At 40.0% G+C, this 20611-nt stretch overlaps 1 protein-coding gene across 2 annotated transcripts in view; it reads right to left on the reverse strand.

The window, feature by feature from the left end:
• The window catches only part of LOC140209810 (lamin-B3-like), a 115124-nt gene that overhangs the window by 11705 nt on the left and 82808 nt on the right, over positions 1-20611 (reverse strand). Inside the window, exon 11 of one of the 2 annotated variants that reach the window (XM_072278320.1) lies at positions 5212-5292. In XM_072278320.1, coding sequence (XP_072134421.1) covers positions 5251-5292 — 42 coding nt within the window. In that variant the 3' untranslated portion in view covers positions 5212-5250. Of the gene's footprint in view, positions 1-3930; positions 5293-20611 lie in introns of those variants that run through there. The other variant, XM_072278319.1, reaches the window with a different exon arrangement.

Raw genomic sequence — 20611 nt, forward strand, 5'->3', positions numbered from 1 at the left:
TCCCATCACTGACCCCTGTGGAATTCCACTTGTAACCGGCAGCCAGCCAGAATAGGATCCATTTATTCCCACTCTCTGTTTTCTGCTGACCAGCCAATGGTCCACCCAAGCTAGTAACTCCCCTGTAATTCCATGGGCTCTTATCTTGCTAAGCAGCCTCATGCCTTGTCAAAGGTTAACAGGTCTATAGTTTCCTTTCTGCTACCTCCCACCCTCATTAAATAGCGGAATAACATTTGCAATTTTCCAGTCATCCAGTACAATGCCAGAATCTATTGATTCTTGAAAGATCATTGTTAAGGCCTCTGCAATTTCTCCAGCTACTTCCTTCAGAACCCAAGGGTGCATTCCATCAGGTCCAGGAGATTTATCCCCTTTTGTTCAAGAGCCTGATGGCTGAGGGGTAGTAACTGTTCTTGAACCTGGTGGTTGGTGCGAGTCCTGAGGCTCTTGAACCTTCTACCTGATGGCGGCAGTGAGAAAATAGCATGATCTGTGTCGTGGGGATCTCTGATGATGGATGCTGCTTTTTTCTAACAGTGTTTCATGTAGATGCAGTCAATGTTTGAGAGGGCTTTACCTGTGTTGTACTGGGCTGAATCCACTACCTTTTGTAGTGCAAAAGGTAAAGTCCTCATGGATATTATTGGATTAACTGTGGCTTTATTTGGAATTGCAAAGTAAGGAATAAACTTTGGGAAATAATCTGAAAATTCTGTTACCCTGTGGCTTTGAATCCAATCCATAAGAGGGCATGGGTCAAGGTGAGTGAAAGACTTGCTGAACTTAGCTACCCATAAAATGAGAAATACTTGTGATGAATTCCAATCCCATGCATTGAATTCAAAGTTAAGATGTCATCAGACACACGTTTTCTCAGATGCTTCTGTAGATTTTGCAAGCATGCTTCATATACGAAGCTGTGACACGTACAGACAGATATGGGTGACATGTACAATCTGATACGTGAGCCAAAGAATGTGGTGGTGGATTATCACTTGCTCAAAGGGGGATGACAAACAGAAAATGGGGGAAGCTGTCTCATTTGTACAATCAGTTCAGCACCAGGTGGATGCTGCTCCCAGCCAAGAATTGCTGAGCAGGAGGCAAATTTGATCCTTCCTCCTTTTTCTCAGTGTCAGAGTCTCAGGTGAAACACATGCACGTTACTGAACAATATTCTAGAAGACACTCACATACACAGTGGGACGTTGTCAGTACTCCCCATGAACTGATCATGCTGTGATACTTGGGCATCTAAAGAGCTAAAGACACACCAACTATTGGTTAATGCTCAAACTTGGTAAGGATTTTAAAGAAGCAGCATTGTGTTGATAGGCATCCATTAGTCTCATGAGACCATGGATTTGCACCTTGGAAGGTTTGAAGGTTTCCAGGGCCCAGACCTGGGCAAGGTTGTATGGAAGACTGGCAGTTGCCCATGCTGCAAGTCTCCCCTCTCCATGCCACCGATGTTGTCCAAGGGAAGGGCATTACGACCCATACAGCTTGCCACCAGTGTCGTCGCACAGCATTGTGTGGTTAAGTGCCTTGCTCAAGGACACAACACGCTGCTTCAGCCAAGGCTCGAAGTAGCTACCTTCAGATCACTAGACGAACACCTTAACCACTTGGCCACGCGCCAACACATTGTGTTGATAACATATCTTAGAATATGCCGAGCATTGAAGACTGTAAAGCACAGTCTTAATACTGAGTACTGAGGGGTAATAATTTAATCTGTTGCCAATTTCAGTAGCATGGTGTATAAGATAATATAGATGGGTGATTGGACAGGACAACACAATACTTCCATGGTTCTCTATAACTGTGACCTGTATGATAGGTTTAAGGTTAAAGTGTCATTCCCCTGTCTTGTATGTTTTCTCATTTTGCCGGTCAGGCAAGAGGCTTGGGGTGTTTCCGAAGCTTTGCACCCCACCTGAGCGAGAGTACAGGTACAAGTATCCTTATATAAGCAGGGTAGCAGTGTGGAAGTTGTGGTAAGGCAAGGATTAAAGAAAATGTCCAGGCAAGCACAGCCCAGAGCAGTTGTAGTCACACAGGGCCTTTGAAGTGAGACTGCTGAAGACACCTCTGCTTACTCAGATGAGATAGGTTAGGTTGACAGCAGCATGCGTACTCAAGCCAATAGGGTGACGCCTTTGTAGTGAGACTTTTCAGAAAGGTCTTCCTAAAGCATAGCATCCCTTTACAGGGGTGCCAGAGACAGATGAGATAGGAATACAGAAAGATGTGAAATACTCCCAGCAAGTAAGGGACAATGGATTTACTAAATTCAATGTGTCAGCTTGTAGCTCCTATTGACTTATAAATCTCTCATTGTGAATGGCGATTGATCCTGCAAATAAGGAATTCAAATGTAAACAATTTACCAAATGGTCAATTTCTGTAACCGATATGCCAATTTTGTATAAATATAGCAGTTTTCTGCATCGAGTTCAGAACACTATGGGTGACAGAGGCATGCTGTTCCCCTCGTGCACAAGCAAAATATAAATCTGTTTGAGTCGTACGAGTGCATGTTTTCCACGACCTGTTGTTTAAGTTATTTTTGGAAATTACAGCAGTAGCACTCTTGTACTTTGTGGTATTGAATATTGGTTTTATTGATTAAATATAGTATTAATGATATAACCTGTCAGAATGGAGATGTTTGTGTAATTCTACCATCAACCAGCCACAATATCATGAAGAACCAAATTGGTGGCCATAATTTCTGGGTAACAGCCTTCCACTCAATGTAGTTTTCTGTGGTAGTGGACTGTTTTTTTTGGAAAAGTTGATAGTTTCTGTTTCCTTTGCTCCATAAACAACTTTTTTGTTTTGCGTGAATTTACATAAATACTATGGAACGGACAGTTTTATAAAGTCAGCTCGGCCACACACCTCCATTTTACTGATGGATGAGGTTTGTGTTTTTTCATTTTGGTTCATTCCAAGGATCTCCTTGCCAGGAGCCGAACGGAGGCTGTGGTCAAGTCACATGCAGGGAATCAAACATTTGGAAAAGAACGCAAAAGCAAAATGATTGGGGGGGAAAAGATACAAGGTGGGTTATGAAGAATCCTAATCGAACCTTAAACTCACTGCACACTATAAATCTGATGCAATTAGATAGGAGAAAATGAATCTTCAAACAAGAATCCAAGTCCAACAATGGAAGAAAATTAATTGGTGCTGATGTGCAAGTTACCATGACAGGCAACCCAACCAATGCACTGACACTAATTTCCCCACAAAACTCCCTCCCTAATGTTTTTCCCATTATTCCACTGCTGCCTTTGTTACTGACACCTCTAGTCTGCAGTTGCAAGTTCCCAAGATCCCAATAAATATCTGTGAAACGTAGGCCTCGACATACATTTATTTATTTACTGAGATACAGTGTGGAATAGGCCCTTCCCATCCTTTGAGCTGTGCTGCCCCGCAACCCCCGATTTAACCCAAGCCTTACAATGACCAATTAAACTTATCAACCAGTACATCTTTGGAGTGTTGGAGGAAACTGGAGTGTTGGAGGAAACTGGAGCATCCGAAGGAAACCCACTCGGTCACGGGCAAGAACATACAAACTCCTTACACATATGCAGCAGATTCATCAAATATTTTTATACGAGATCTTGTCACCTGCCTGAAATTATCTCTATGGAGTCAATATCCATGAGAAATTTGGGATTATGTTGTCATGACCAGATGTAGATTAAATCTCTAAATCAGCTTGAGTTTGGATTACAATCTCAAAACGGACATGCAGAACATTGGCAAGAAACACGCAGTCCCCTCAGAGCGTTAATAATCAGCAATGTAGTTAAGTTGATGTGTATTTTTGCCCACTAAATTTGATCTACATGTGTATATAATCTAACATGATGCGTATACACATGATAACAAACAGATCATTGCAAAGATATTTATTTATAATTTTAAATTTCAAGTCAGCATTTGCTCATAAATAGCAGTCAGGTGTTGGAATACACTATAAAAATGCAATTGATATGATTTATTTATAGAAACAAAATAATAAAATATTAAATCAGAACAGCAGTAAAATGGATTTATAAGCTAAGGTTACCATTTTTCTGTCACTGGAAGGCAAGGGGCAAATAACAAAAAAAGAGAAAATCTCCGAGAAAACAACAAACTGAGAACTGGATGACAACGAAACACATACATTCACACATTCATCCTCATCAATAACTCTAAACTCTCTAAGCGGAGGACTCATTGGATTGTATTCTGCCTCTGACACTGACTTCAATGGAATTCATTAAAAGTAGACGTCACCTGATACTGCCATCAGTTCTTGTTAACTCTACAAACCAAGCAGTAATGTCTAGCATTGACATCTGAAAAAAGCCAAGCAATACTAAATTTTTTATCGCAATAATTTTTTTATATCAGTAGATAAATAATTTAACAGAAGAGTGAGTGACACACATTTATGCAATTTCTGAATGTCACAAACAAAAACAAAATTGAGACAAAACACATTTAAAGGCCACTTCTATTAAATGTTAAGAATTTTCATAATTTCTCCAGAGCTTATCATATTTCTGTTAAAGGAATCAACATTTTATTAGGCATGTGTATCATTTTCACTTGCACAGATGCCTAAAGGAATCAAGTAGAGAAAACTCAGCAGTATTCAATAAAAATCTACTCGGCCATGGGAGCTCATTTAAAAAAAAATCTTTGGAAGAGGCATTTGCTCGGAAAGATTCATTTCTCTAGTTACTAAAGTGAAAAGAGTGACAGTTTATATTAAGCAGAAACAATTTAGATTGGAGTTGCGGGACTGGCTCTTTCCCAAGCCAGTACTGTAATTGAATCAACATTGGATTATGATGTTTCAAATCAAAGTATCCACACCCACTGCCCTTAATTTCTATAATAAATTAGTGCTCTTCAAAACTAAAACTAAATTAAGTAGAATTTTAAGGTTACAAGTTCATTTTACCATAGCTGTCAATTCAATTAATGAGTCGCTAGTTTCAAAAACATGTAAAAAAAACAATGCGTATTTATAATTGCATGGCATCGAATCAACAGGATCTATTTGATGACAAGATTATTTCACTTCAAGAACCACTCCTAATAAGCAGTTGCAATCAAATACATTCCCTTGGATACATGTACTTGGATATTCCAAGTACATGATACATTCAATAATCATTAAAAAAGATGTACCACAATTATATTCATCTTCTGAAGGACTCCTCTCTGATATTACATCACAGCACACCCTGGATTATCATTCCCAGCATGGCTCTGGAAACAAAATGGAGAGTTTTCATTCAGTATACATGTTAGATTCAGTGAAGGTTAAGAACTTTTTCGGTCTTCAGCTGGTAATAATGTTACCTAACATGCAATACTGCAGACCAATAGATATTAGGTTCAACAGCTGGATTCACTGAGTCAGCTGATCTCAGTTACAGTGTAACTAAGGTGTCCATTAGTTCCAGTACCACTGATTAGTGAGGGCAGAAGGTTGTGGAAATCACTTTGGTGCCCCCTGGTGGCAGTATGTAAAGTACCCATAACTCCACATTGACTCTTTCCCTCACAGAGCTGAAAAGATGTGGATCTCATATGGGTGAAATCTGCGCGCATGGATCACATTACACAGGAGCAAATAAGCATGATAAAATCAAATTTCATCTGTTAATTTTATTTAACTTTAAAAAGTATCACTATTATCCCTACCTGCATTAAACCCGGATTCCTCATTCCGTACAACTTTGAATTGCCTTATTTTAATTAAATTAATTTATCCTTTTATCAGTTTAAAATTACATGTTTTTATATCTACTATGTTGGAACTGCAATGTTGATTTGTGATCAAACTAAAATTAGTAATCTTTCAGATTTATGAATCCTTAAAATTACTTACCTCAGGGGAATTTACCATAAATTTATTTTCAATCATAGTCATAGTCATACTTTATCGATCCTGGGAGAAATTGGTTTTCGTTACAGTTGCACCATAAATAATTAAATAGTAATAAACTATATATAATTAAATAGTAATATGTAAATTATGCCAGTAAATTATGAAATAAGTCCAGGACCAGCCTATTGGCTCAGGGTGTCTGACCCTCCAAGGGAGGAGTTGTAAAGTTTGATGGCCACAGGCAGGAATGACTTCCTATGACGCTCTGTGCTGCATCTCGGGGGAATGAGTCTCTGACTGAATGTACTCCTGTGCCCAACCAGTACATTATGTAGTGGATGGGAGACATTGTCCAAGATGGCATGCAACTTGAACAGCATCCTCTTTTCACACACCACCGTCAGAGAGTCCAGTTCCATCTCCACAACATCACTGGCCTTACGAATGAGTTTGTTGATTCTGTTGGTGTCTGCTACCCTCAGCCTGCTGCCCCAGCACACAACACATGCCCCTTCTACTGAAATAAGCACCATACTTTAATTAATACAGACTGTGATTTCACCAGATTAAGATTACTCCATTATAATTTAGAGAAGCATTTTTATCCAAATTAACATACAAAAATTATGTTTATCTATTTTCCTTCAATCTAATGCAATTTATTGCCATTTATACAGTAAAAGTAACTGCAAAAATCACTTAAGTAACAACTTGTCACATGCAAGCTGGTCAGCAATTTGCTTAAATAACTTAATAACAAAAATTGCAACTTGGTAGATATATGGAATTCTAAGTACATTTACAACTCAACAAGATGTTAAATATTTCTCTTTTCACATCTTTTGTGTCACTTTAGGAAAATGATACGAGGAGACACGGTTTCAAGGTAAATTTCTATGGGATCTAATGATGGGACAACTATGCAAGGAGAGAATATTTTTGCAACAGCAACTATGGACTAATTACTGTCTCAAATGTTCACAACAACAACCTGTGACTGAATCAGCAAGAGTATCTATTTTTATGGAGGTCATTATAATGACATTAGAAACTGGCAGAGTAGACCTTAGAACATGATTCAGCATTCAATGAGAATGTGGTAGATGTGCTACCTCTCTGCTATTTTGCTGTACCATCTAGGCTTAATACCCTTTATGTCCAGAACTCATTCGATCTCTATCAGCCATTGTGCTCCACACCGAGGATTGCAAAGATTCACTATTCGTTGAGTGAAAAAAAATTTCCCCTCATCTGACACTTAACATTTTACCTCTTACTCTGAAAGTATAACCTGTAGCTCTAGATGTCTCAGCAAGGGAAACATCCACCCAGTCAAGCACTGTAATCTTAAATTTCAATAGGATCTGTTATCATTCTTTTAAATTTCAGAAAATGGAGCCATCATTCACTGAATTTTATTTGTATATCCTTTCTTAGATAAGAGTACACCTGGGGTATTGTGCACAATCTTCGTCTCCTTATCATAGCTCTATACAAGTGCAATAATGTATCCTCACTCCTATATTCAAATACATTGATCATAAGTATAAGTATTTGCCATTCTTATCCCTCGATGTACCTGCAATGCTGACTTTCAGTGACCTGTCTACAAGGGCACCCAAGTCCCTTTGAACCAGCAACACCACCCAATTCTCTAATTCCTTAAAAACTACTTTACTTTTCTGTACTGTGCATGAAAGTGGATGGTCTCAAATTTTTCATCTGTCATTTTCTAATCTAACTCAGTCTGTCTCTCATCTTGAAGCCACTTTACATCACACACAGTCCTACCCTGGAATCACCAACAAACATAGAAATGTGATATCTGGTACCATGTGAGTGATATCGACCCCAGGGGGCAGTGGGAGTTTCTATGGAATTGAGAAAGATAAAGGGGGTGGTGGGGGTCACTCAGTAACAAGGGAAGTGTCTGAGGTATTACAGGCTTAATTTAAGAAACAAATGATCTATTTTTAGCTTTCGATCCCCAGTGCCTCATAATTGATTACATTGATCACGGAATCACCTTGTCTCTTGCTAACCCACCATTCTCTTAGACTTTGCTCAAAGCATGTTATCATTGTTGAAAAGCAATGTGACACTTCTGTATCTGGCATATCATGAGAAATCTGGTCTGAAGAGATCATGTTATTTCCAGGCCCAAATCACACATTATTGCTGTTTACTTCTGTAGTACAGCATAAGCTAGTACAATTCCCATACCCTAATCACGCATTGATGCAATTCCTGTGAACTAGGGTGTGGCGTTCAATGGGGTAAAATTCAGAATCTGCCCTTTCAATTGGTCTTGGACGCATTTCTCTAATCCACAGGCAAACCAAAATATCTCGGCCCAGGTCGAGAGTCAGGTTTTGCCTGAGCTAGGATGCCGTTATAACTTTCGCCCATTTTTGATCGCAGTACTTGAGGTTAGATAGATGATTGACTGTGGTCATAATCCATAACAAACATGGCAGAAACAGACCAAACAAAAAAGTAGACCATATAGTGTGGAGCAGGGGTCCCCAACCGTTTTTGCACCGCGGACCGGTTTAATATTGACAATATTCTTGCAGACCAGCCAACGGGGGGGGGGGGGGGGGGAGGTGTTCAAGTAGGGTTGCCAACTTTTACAGTTAGGGTTGCCAACTTTCTCACTCCCAAATAAGGGACAAAAGTAGCAGTCAAATACGGGACACTTGTGATTACCCCGAGAAAGACTACCATGACCATGAAGCCTTGCGCGGGCACCTTCGTGCGCATGTGTGTACGTGCCGATCTTTTTTCTACAAATCGGTTTTGGCTTAATCTTCTTGATTCTGTAAAGTGAAACTACACTGTACATACATTATTCCTACTTTATATAGGCTGTGTATTTATCATATCATTCCTGCTTTTACTCTACGTTAGTGGTATTTTAGGTTTTATGTGTTATTTGGTATGATTTGGTAGGTTATTTCAAGTTCGATAGTGTGTGACAGGGAATGAGGAAAGGTGCAACTGACTCATATCATTTCATATCGTCAAATCATATTGTTTCCTCGCGGCCCGCTAGCACATGCTTTCTGGCCCGGTACAGGTGGTTGGGAACCACTGGTGTGGAGTATCTGATATATGGATTTATACCAGCAGCAGTCGATATGTCTGTTGTGTGAAAATGTTTTTTCAATTGAGGCAATGAAACCATCCAGGCTCCTTGAACATTTGAAGATAATACACTCTGATAAAGCAAACAAGAACTTGGCTTATTTCAATCACTTCATGAAAATCCTCAGAAATAGAAAACACTTCAAAGCATGTTTTCCAGCACTTCATAATAAAACAGTGATGGTTTGCATGTTTTATACAATATTTCATTGCTTATTGCTAAATCTACAATGTCCTATACAATTGGAGAAGTGAATTTGCCAGCAGTAAGGGAGATTATGAGCATGATTTTGCATAAGTCACCAAACCAAATAATTAAAGCAATTCTGTTAGCGACAACCCTGCTCAAAGAAGACTAGATGAAATTTCCGAAAATGTGGAAAACAGATTGTGCAACATACCTAGGACAACAGATTTTGCTCTGCAGTTGTACAAGCAACTTTGCCAGACAATGAATCTTTGCTTCTTGGTTATGTTCACTTCATAAAAGATGAAGGCATTGTTCAGGAGTTGTTATTTGCAAGAGGATTAGAAAAAGATATGAAGGAGAGGTCAATATTTTGGGCTGTCAAATTATCTTTTCAAAGAGAAGGCCATTGTGCTCATCAACATTCTTGCTTGTTGAACAGATGGGGTACCATCAATGACAGGACACCCCTGTGGGGTTATTACTTTCTTGAAGAAATGTTGTACATATTTACTATTTCCCTGTAATTCACAGACAACATCTTGTCATAAAAATCCCAAGAGATCTGCTGCACAAATCATTAAATACTGTTATCATAGCGGTAAATAAAATCAAGTCCCATGCTCTCAATTCTTGACTATTTTGAGAGCTTTGTATTGAGGATGATGAACGGTTTGATTGCTTGCTGTTGCACACAGAAGTCAGATAGCTCTCTAAAGGAAACTTCCTGAGAGACTTCCTAAAACAGTGATAAAATTCTTAAAAGACTCAAATGCTTCATTCAGTAATCAACTGAAGAACATTAGACATGACATTGTTTATTTGTCAAATTGTTCGCAAGGTTTAATGAAATCAGTCTTCAAATACAAGGAAATGATGTGAATTTTATCAAAGTCAAATTAATTGTCTCCACATTTCTGTCCAAGTTAACCCTATTCAAGTACAACATTGGCCAACATTTTCCAATTTTTGAGCCTCTCTGAGTTGGAAGAGAAAGAGAGAATATCAGATGATCTTCAAATATACTGTGGCCACCTGGTGAGCTGCATAAAGACATGTCAGGGAGATTTCAGGATCTTCTCTCAATACAAGTTCCAGATTAGGTAGTGAAGAATTAACAGGAAGGATGGAGGAAGAACTGATCTCACTACAAACTGAATTTGAGCTGAAGCAGTGGTTCAAATAATCATATCAAGACAGCTGGTTGCAGAAAGAAATCTCTGAATTCTATTCTTCACTATGGAAAAAGGACAAAATGTTCTTTATTGCCTTTCCAACATCGTAATTAATGGAGCACAGTCACCCAACTTCTTTCAAAGCAATGAAATAGACTGCAAATTATTGAACATGGAGACCTGAGACTCTTCAATTCCATTCAGCTCGATGTTGAGAAGCTGATATCACTGCCCCAAGCCCATCCACCCCACTGAAAGGTGAAAAAGTAATTAAGTAGTGAATAGTTGGTCTTCAAATGTATGCTCTAAAATTGTTGATGAAAATTATTTTTACTGTAATTAATGAAAATGTTATTTGTAGTTTTAAATAGATTTGAATATTTTTTGTAATTAACCATAACCATATAATTACAGCACGGAAACAGGCCATCTCGGCCCTTCTAGTCCATGCTGAACTCTTACTCTCACCTAGTCCCACCGACCTGCACTCAGCCCATAACACTCCATTCCTTTCCTGTCCATATATCTATCCAATTTAACTTTAAATGACAACATCGAACCTGCCTCAACCACTTATGCTGGAAGCTCATTCCACACAGCTACCACTCTCTGAGTAAAGAAGTTCCCCCTTGTGTTACCCCTAAACTTTTGCCCTTTAACTCTCAACTCATGTCCTCTTGTTTGAATCTCCCCCATTCTCAATTGAAAAAGCCTATCCACGTCAACTCTATCTATCCCCCTCATAATTTTAACCACCTCTATCAAGTCCCCCCTCAACCTTCTACGCTCCAAAGAATAAAGACCTAACTTGTTCAACCTTTCTCTGTAACTTAGGAGATGAAACCCAGGCAACATTTTAGTAAACCTCCTCTGTACTCTCTCAATTTTATTGACATCTTTCCTATAATTCGGTGACCAGAAATGTACACAATACTCCAAATTTGGCCTTAGCAATGCCTTATACAATTTCAACATTGCATTCCAAACTCCTATACTCAATGCTCTGATTAATAAGAGCCAGCATACCAAAAGCTTTCTTCACTACCCTATCCACATGAGATTCCACCTTCATGGAACTATGCACCATTATTCCTAGATCCCTCTGTTCTACAGCATTCTTCAATGCCCTACCATTTACCATGTATGTCCTATTTTGATTAGTCCTACCAAAATGTAGCACCTCACATTTTTCAGCATTAAACTCCCATCTGCCATTTTTCAGCCCACTCTTCTAAATGGCCTAAATCTCTCTGCAAGCTTTGAAAACCTACTTTGTTATCCACAACACCACCTATCTTAGTATCATCTACATACTTACTAATCCAATTTACCACCCCATCATCCAGATCATTAATATATATGACAAACAACATTGGACCCAGTACAGATCCCTGAGGCACACCACTACACACCGTCCTCCAATCTGACACACAGTTATCCACGACTTCTCTCTGGCGTCTCCCATCTAGCCACTGCTGAATCCATTTTACTACTTCGATATTAATGCCTAACGATTGAACCTCCCTAACTAACCTTCCATGTGGAACCTTGTCAAAGGCCTTACTGAAGTCCATATAGACAACATCCACCGCTTTACACTCGTTAACTTTCTTAGTAACCTCATCAAAAAATTCAATAAGATTTGTCAAACATGACCTTCCACGCACAAATCCATGGTGACTGTTCATAATCAGACCCTGTCTATCCAGATAATTATATATACCACTGTAATTACAGTGGATTCCAGTTAACAGGACCATCGAGTAATCAGGCAGCCACTTATTTGTGACTACGCTTAAAGAACAAAAACTAATCAAGAAAATAGCCAGGATGCCCTTCATTTAGTTGGGACACTATATGGCTTAATTGGGACAAGAGACTGTTGCTGAACAGTTTCTAACTAGCATCAGTCATGTGCATTTGTGTGTCCATTAGACACTACATCATGCATCGAGCACCAGCTGCATGTGTACAAGAGAGACGGGTTACACTTGAACCACAGGGGGACCAATATCCTTTCAGGGAGGTTTGTTAGTGCTATTGGGGAGGCTTTAAACTAGATTAGCAGGGGGATGGAAACCAGAGTGCCAGAGCTGACAGTGTGGCTGGGGTGAAAATAAATGATATTGAAAGTTTAAGCAAATCCGCTGATAGAAAGGTTGTGAGTGGTGGTAAAAATCTTCTGAGGTGTATTTATTTCAATGCTAGGAGTATTGCGGGGAAGGCGGATGAGTTGAGAGCGTGGATTGACACATGGAATTATGATGTTGTAGCAATTAGTGAAACTTGGCTACAGGAGGGGCAGGACTGGCAGCTTAATATTCCAGGGTTCCGATGTTTCAGATGTGATCGAGGCAGAGGAATGAAAGGTGGGGGAGTAGCATTGCTTGTTAGGGAAAATATTACAGCAGTGCTCAGGCAGGACAGATTAGAGGGCTTGTCTACCGAGTTCTTATGGGTGGAGCTGAGAAACAGGAAAGGTATGGCCACATTAGTGGGATTGTATTACAGACCACCAAATAGTCAACGAGACTTGGAAAAGCAAATCTGCAGAGAGATAGCAGGCAACTGCAGGAAACGAAGTTGTGGTGGTAGGGGATTTTAATTTTCCATACATTGATTGGGACTCCCATACTGTTAGGGGTCTAGATGGTTTAGAGTTTGTAAAATGTGTTCAGGAAAGTTTTCTAAATCAGTATATAGAGGGACCAACTAGAGGGGATGCAATATTGGATCTCCTGTTAGGAAACGAATTAGGGCAAGTGACAGAAGTCTGTGTAGGGGAGCACTTTGGTTCCAGTGATCATAACACCATTAGTTTCAATTTGATCATGGACAAGGATAGATCTGGTCCTAGGGTTGAGGTTCTGAACTGGAAGAAGGCCAAATTTGAAGAAATGAGAAAGGATCTAAAAAGCGTGGATTGGGACAGGTTGTTCTCTGGCAAAGATGTGATTGGTAGGTGGGAAGCCTTCAAAGGGGAAATTTTGAGAGTGCAGAGTTTGTATGTTCCTGTCAGGATTAAAGGCAAATTGAATAGGAATAAGGAACCTTGGTTCTCAAGGGATATTGCAACTCTGATAAAGAAGAAGAGGGAGTTGTATGAAATGTATAGGAAACAGGGGATAAATCAGGTGCTTGAGGAGTATAAGAAGTGCAAGAAAATACTTAAGAAAGAAATCAGGAGGGCAAAAAGAAGACATGAGGTTGCCTTGGCAGTCAAAGTGAAGGATAATCCAAAGAGCTTTTACAAGTATAATAAGAGCAAAAGGATTGTAAGGGATAAAATTGGTCCTCTTGAAGATCAGAGTGGTCGGCTTTGTGCAGAACCAAAGGAAATGGGGGAGATCTTAAATAGGTTTTCTGCGTCTGTATTTACTTAAGGAAACTGGCATGAAATCTATGGAATTGAGGGAATCAAGTAGTGAGACCATGGAAACTGTACAGATTGAAAAGGAGGAGGTGCTTGCTGTCTTGAGGAAAATTAAAGTGAATAAATCCCCGGGACCTGACAGAGTGTTCCCTCGGACCTTGAAGGAGACTAGTGTTGAAATTGCGGGGGCCCTGGCAGAAATATTTAAAATGTCGCTGTCTACGGGTGAAGTGCCGGAGGATTGGAGAGTGGCTCATGTTGTTCTGTTGTTTAAAAAAGGATCGAAAAGTAATCCGGGAAATTACAGGCCTGTGAGTTTAACGTCAGTAGTAGGTAAGTTATTGGAGGGAGTACTAAGAGACAGAATCTACAAGCATTTGGATAGACAGGGGCTTATTACGGAGAGTCAACGTGGCTTTGTACGTGGTAGGTCATGTTTGACCAATCTGTTGGAGTTTTTCGAGGAGGTTACCAGGAAAGTGGATGAAGGGAAGGCAGTGGATATTGTCTACATGGACTTCAGTAAGGCCTTTGACAAGGTCCCGCATGGAAGGTTAGTTAGGAAAATTCAGTCGCTAGGTATACATGGAGAGGTGGTAAATTGGATTAGACATTGGCTCGATGGAAGAAGCCAGAGAGTGGTGGTAGAGAATTGCTTCTCTGGGTGGAGGCCTGTGACTAGTGGTGTGCCACAGGGATCAGTGCTGGGTCCATTGTTATTTGTCATCTATATCAATGATCTGGATGATAATGTGATAAATTGGATCAGCAAGTTTGCTGATGATACAAAGATTGGAGGTGTAGTAGACAGTGAGGAAGGTTTTCAGAGCCTGCAGAGGGACTTGGACCAGCTGGAAAAATGGGCTGAAAAATGGCAGATGGAGCTTAATACTGACAAGTGTGAGGTATTGCATGTTGGAAGGACAAACCAACGTAGAACATACAGGGTTAATGGTAGGGCACTGAGGAGTGCAGTGGAACAGAGGGATCTGGGAATACAGATACAGAATTCCCTAAAAGTGTCGTCACAGGTAGATAGGGTCGTAAAGAGAGCTTTTGGTACATTGGCCTTTATTAATCAAAGTCTTGAGTATAAGAGCTGGAATGTTATGATGAGGTTGTATAAGGCATTGGTGAGGCCGAATCTGGAGTATTGTGTTCAGTTTTGGTCACCAAATTACAGGAAGGATATAAATAAGGTTGAAAGAGTGCAGAGAAGGTTTACAAGGATGTTGCCGGGACTTGAGAAACTCAGTTACAGAGAAAGGTTGAATAGGTTAGGACTTTATTCCCTGGAGCATAGAAGAATGAGGGGAGATTTGATAGAGGTATATAAAATCATGATGGGTATAGATAGAGTGAATGCAAGCAGGCTTTTTCCACTGAGGCAAGGGGAGAAAAAAACCAGAGGACATGGGTTAAGGGTGAGGGGGGAAAAGTTTAAAGGGAACATTAGGGGGGCCTTCTTCACACAGAGAGTGGTGGGGGTATGGAAAGAGCTGCCAGACGAGGTGGTAAATGCAGGTTCTTTTTTAACATTTAAGAATAAATTGGACAGATACATGGATGGGAGGTGTATGGAGGGATATGGTCAGTGTGCAGGTCAGTGGGACTAGGCAGAAAATGGTTCGGCACAGCCAAGAAGGGCCAAAGGGCCTGTTTCTGTGCTGTAGTTTCTATGGTTCTATGGTGCTATGTGTTTGTGTTCAAGAAGCAGTGATTTTTGTCACTGATAGTAGGCGGGGAATAAGCAGTAGACAATTCAGAATTGTTTTGCTCACTGCAGTTTTAAGTACTCAGGCTTGGAGATGCCAGAAATGGCCAGGAGTGAAAATCGTCAACAAGTTGGGCACTATGATGAATTTGAAGGTATTGACAATCATCTTGAACTTTACAATGAAAATGAAGATTTGGAAGATGCAATCGTCAACAGCACTGTATGAAGGCAGTTCATTATCTGTACTGGGCATCCACACTGATTCTGTTCATTTACAATCAAAGAACATGGCTGCATACACTGGATGAACTCCTCCGTGGATTACTATTAGGAACTAATACACTGTTTTATAGTAGTAGAGCTACTAGGACTTGATGTTTCAATCCCTATAGTAGTGGTGTTCTAATTTGTTCTGTATTTCATTTAAACACATAACTTGTTGCTCAAATAAAGGGCAGTTTGTCTTTTTTTTAAATATACCTTCCCACTTCCATGAAACCTCAGCTGATTAGGGTAGCCACTTAATTGGGCCAAAATGTACTGGTCCCATTGTGTCCAAATTAACCAAAATTGGTCACTGCTTTGAACTTACAGTTTTCTTTTCTCCCCAACTGTGCATTGTGATCAAAATTCTTTATAGTTTTTCTGTAATGGCCAGGAGGGGGGGTGCTAGGGGTAAGGTCTGGGAGCCAAAGGGACAATAACCCAAAAACCATTGGGAAGCATTGATCTAGTTTATGAATCATCAAACTAATGACGATAGCAAACTCAAATTCCTGCAGTACACCTGAGAAGTACATATTTATTTCCATCTCTAGCTTTTTGTACATAACTAATTCTCAATCTATGTTTGCATACTATTCCTAATACCCCACTCTGTTCTAAGCTCATTAACTAAGCTTCCGAGTAGCACCAGTTTCCTTGAATCTATCCCAGCAGTAAGGCCTTTTAAGAAATTCAATGGATTAGACAAATAAATCGATGCTGGCTTCGCTCAATCCTATTTTCCCTATATATTGTTATGACAGCCTTTATTATATAGTCCAACATTCTCCCCACTAATGACAATAGCTTAACAGAACTGTGGTTCTCAGAATATTCCTTTTCCTTCCTTTCATAAGTAATGGGGTGATATTTGCTAACCTCCAAACCACAGACACAATTCCAAAATTTAGAGAATTTTGGAACGACCCACGCATCCACAATCTCAACTTTGTGATATGTTGGCTTTCAACCCCACTAACATCTGCAGTATCATTTTTCAATTACTACTCATTTCCTTCAGTCTCTTAACCTGTATGCGCTAGATGGATAACTATTTATGGCAGTGCTTTTTTTGCAGTAAAATTAGCACTTTTAAAATTTATTTGCCATTTCCTGATTCCTCTGTGAAGAGCCCGCATTTGCTCTCACTAGTACTGTCCTTCTTATATTGCTATACAAGTTCTAACAGTTCATTTTTAAGCTACTCACCAGTCAATTCTCATATTCTATCTGGATCTCTGATTAGGTCAAATTCTGGGTCCTTTGCTGAATTCTAAAATGTTCCTGTTACTCAGAATTACAATAATTTTAGGCAATTCTGTAAGCTTCCTCCTTTCATCTAACGTCACCTTCAATTAATTTGTGGAATTTTGCTTTGCCATCATGCATTATTTCTTTTAAATGCTTCCCATTGGCTATGGACTGTCATGCAGTTCAATACATCTTCCCAGTCACCCACAACCAACTCTTCCATCATACCAGCACAGTTCCCTTTATTGTGGATGAAGACTTCAGTTTTAGAATGAGCCACATTGGTACATATTGGTACCAGTGACATTGGAAGGAAAAGCAAAGAGGTCCTGAAGACAGAATTTAGAGAGCCAGGCAGAAAGCTGAGAAGCAGGACCACCAGGGTATTAATTTCTGGATTGCTACCTGTGCCACGCACCAGCGAGCGTAGAAACAGGATAATTTGGCAGATAAATGTGTGGCTGAGAAGCTAATACAGGGGGCAGGGCTTCAGGTCCTTGGATCATTGGGATTTCTTCTGGGGGAGGTATGACCTGTACAAAAGGGGTGGGTTGCAGTTGAACCCGAGGGGGCCCAATATTCTTGCAGACAGGTTTGTTAGAGCTGTTGTGGAGGGTTTAAACTAATTTGGCAGGGAGATGGGAACCGGAGTGACGGGACTCAGAATCGGACAGATGGTAAAAAAGTAAAGAAAGCATGCAGTCAGACTGTCAGGAAGGGCAGGCAGATGATAGGACATAATTGCAGCCAGCAAGGTGAGCATCAGTGTATTAGGGAGGCAGAATCAAAAAGGGTAGCAAATACAGTACTCCATGTGTTGTATCTGAATGCATGGAGTATAAGAAATAAGGTGGATGATCTTGATGCACTTTTACAGATTGTCAGGTATGATGTTGTGGCCATCGTTGAATCATGGTTGAAGGATGGTTGTAGTTGGGAGCTGAATATCCAAGGTTACACATTGTATTGGACAGATAGGAAGGCAGGCAGAGAGAGTGATGTGGCTCTGCTGGTAAAGAATGGCATCAAATCAGTAGAAAGACGTGACATAGGATCATAAGATGTTGAATCCTTGTGGTTTGAGTTTAGAAACTGCAAGGGTAAAAGGACCCTACTGGCAGTTATATACAGGCCTCCCAGCAGGAGCTGGGATGTGGACTACAGATTAGAATGGGAAATAGAAAAGGCTGTCAAAAGGGCAATGTTATGATGTTATGGTAGATTTTAACATGCACATAGATTGGGAAAATCAGGTTGGTAATGGATCTCAAGAGAGTGTATTTGTTGAATGCCTATGAGATGGCTTTTTAGAGCAGTTTGTTGTTGAGCCTACTACAGGATCAGTTATACTCAATTAGGTGTTATGTAATGAACCGAAGGCAATTAGGGAGCTTAAGGTAAAGAAACCATTAGGAGACAGTGATCACAATATGATTGAGTTCAACTTGAAATTTGATAAGGAGAAAGTAAAGTCTAATATAGCAGTATTTCAGTGGAATAAAGGAAATTACAGTGGTATGAGAGAGGAGTTAGCCAAAGTAAATTGGAAGGAGATGCTGGCAGAGATGACAGCAGAGCTGCAATGGCAAGTTTCTGGGGAAAATGAGAAAGGTACAGGATAGATGTATTCCAAAAAACAAAAAAAGAACTCAAATGGCAAAATAGTATAACTGTGGCTGACAAGTGAGGTCAAAGCTAATGTAAAAACTAAACAGAGGGCAAACAACAAACCAAAATTAGCAGGAAAATAGAGCACTGGGAAGCTTTTAAAAACCTACAGAAAGCAACTAGAAGAATCATTAGGAGGGAGAAGATGAAATACCAAAGCAAGCTAACAAACAATATCAAGGTAGATAGAAAATAATTTTTCAAGTATATAAAAAAAATAAAGGTGAGAGTGGATATAGGACCACTAGAAAATGAGGCCGGAGAAGTAATAACAGGGGACAACAAGATGACAGATGAAGTAAATGAGTATCTTGCATCAGTCTCCACTGTGGAAGACATTAGCAGTGTGCCAGGTGTTGAAGAGTGTGAGGGAACAGAAGTGAGTGCAGTTACTATTACAAGGGAGAAGGTGCTCAAGAAACTGAAAGGTGTAAAGGTACTTAAGTCACCCAGATCAGATGAACTGCACCCTAGAGAAGGCATTAATGATCTTTCAAAAATCATTGGACTGTGGCATGGCTCTGGAGGACTCGAAAATTGCAAATTTAAGAAAGGAGGGAGGCAGCAGAAAGGAAATTATACACCAGTCAGCCTGACCTCTATGGTTGGAAAGATGTTGGAGTCAATTGTTAAGGATAACGTTATGGAGAACTTGGTGACACAGGACAAGATAGGACAAAGTCGGCATGGTTTCCTTAAGGGAAAATATTACCTGACGAACCGGTTGGAATTCTTTGAGGATATTACAAGTAGGATAGATAAAGGGTATGTTGTATATTTGGATTTTCAGAAGGCCATTGACAAGGTGCCATACATGAGTCTCCCTATCAAGTTAAGAGCCCATGGTAGTACTGAAAAATTACTGGCACGGTTACATCATTGGCTGATTGGTAGGAGCAGCAAGTGGGAATAAAAGGATCCTTTTCTGGTTGGCTGCCAGTGACTAGTGGTGATGGGAATGCTTGTTTTTATACTGTATATCAATGGTTTAGATGATGGAATAGATAGCTTTGTTGCCAAGTTTGCAGATGATATGAAGATTGGTGAAGGGGCAGGTAGTGTTGAGGAAACAGGTAGGTTGCAGAAGGACTTAGACAGATTGGGAAAATGGGCAAGAAAGTGGCAAATGAAATACAACGTTGAAAAAATGTATCATCTTGCACTTTGGTAGAAGAAATAAAAGTGCAAACTATTTCCTAAATGGGGAGAAAATTCAAAAATCTGAGATGCAAAGGGTCTTAGGAGTCCTTGTGCAGAACATCCTAAAGGTTAACTTGCAGGTTGACTTGGTGCAATGTTAGCATTCATTTTAAGAGGTCTAGAATACAAGAATAGCAATATGATGCTGAGGCTGTATAAGGCACTGGTGAGCCCTCGCCTTGAGTACTGTGAACAGCTTTGGGCTCCTCATCTAAGAAAAGATGTGCTGGCATTGGAGACGGTTCAGAGGTGGATCACAAGGATGATTCCAGGAATGAAAGTATTATTATATGAGGAGTATTTGATGGCTCTAGGCCTTTACTTGCTGGAATTTAGAAGGGTGAGGGGGAATCTCATTGATTCTTTTCGAATGTTGAAAGGCCTAGACAGAGCAGATGTGGAAAGGATGTTTCCCATGTTGGGGGAGTCTAGGACAAAAGGGCACAGCCTCAGGATAGAGAGGCGTCCATCATCCATTTAAAATAGAGATGTGGAGAAATTAATTTAGCCAGAGGGTGCTGAATTTGTGGAATTTGTTACCACAGGCAGCTGTGCAGGCCAGCACGTTGGGTGTATTTAAAGTGGACATTGATAGGTTCCTGATTGGACATGCCATCAACGTTACAGAGAGAAGGCTGGGGAGTGCTGCTGAGAATGGGAGAAAAGGATCAGCCATGGGCTAAATGGCCTAATTCATCTCCTTTGTCTTATA

Source organism: Mobula birostris, chromosome 14 (genome assembly GCF_030028105.1).
Source record: "Mobula birostris isolate sMobBir1 chromosome 14, sMobBir1.hap1, whole genome shotgun sequence".
Classification (NCBI taxonomy): Eukaryota; Metazoa; Chordata; class Chondrichthyes; order Myliobatiformes; family Myliobatidae; genus Mobula; species Mobula birostris.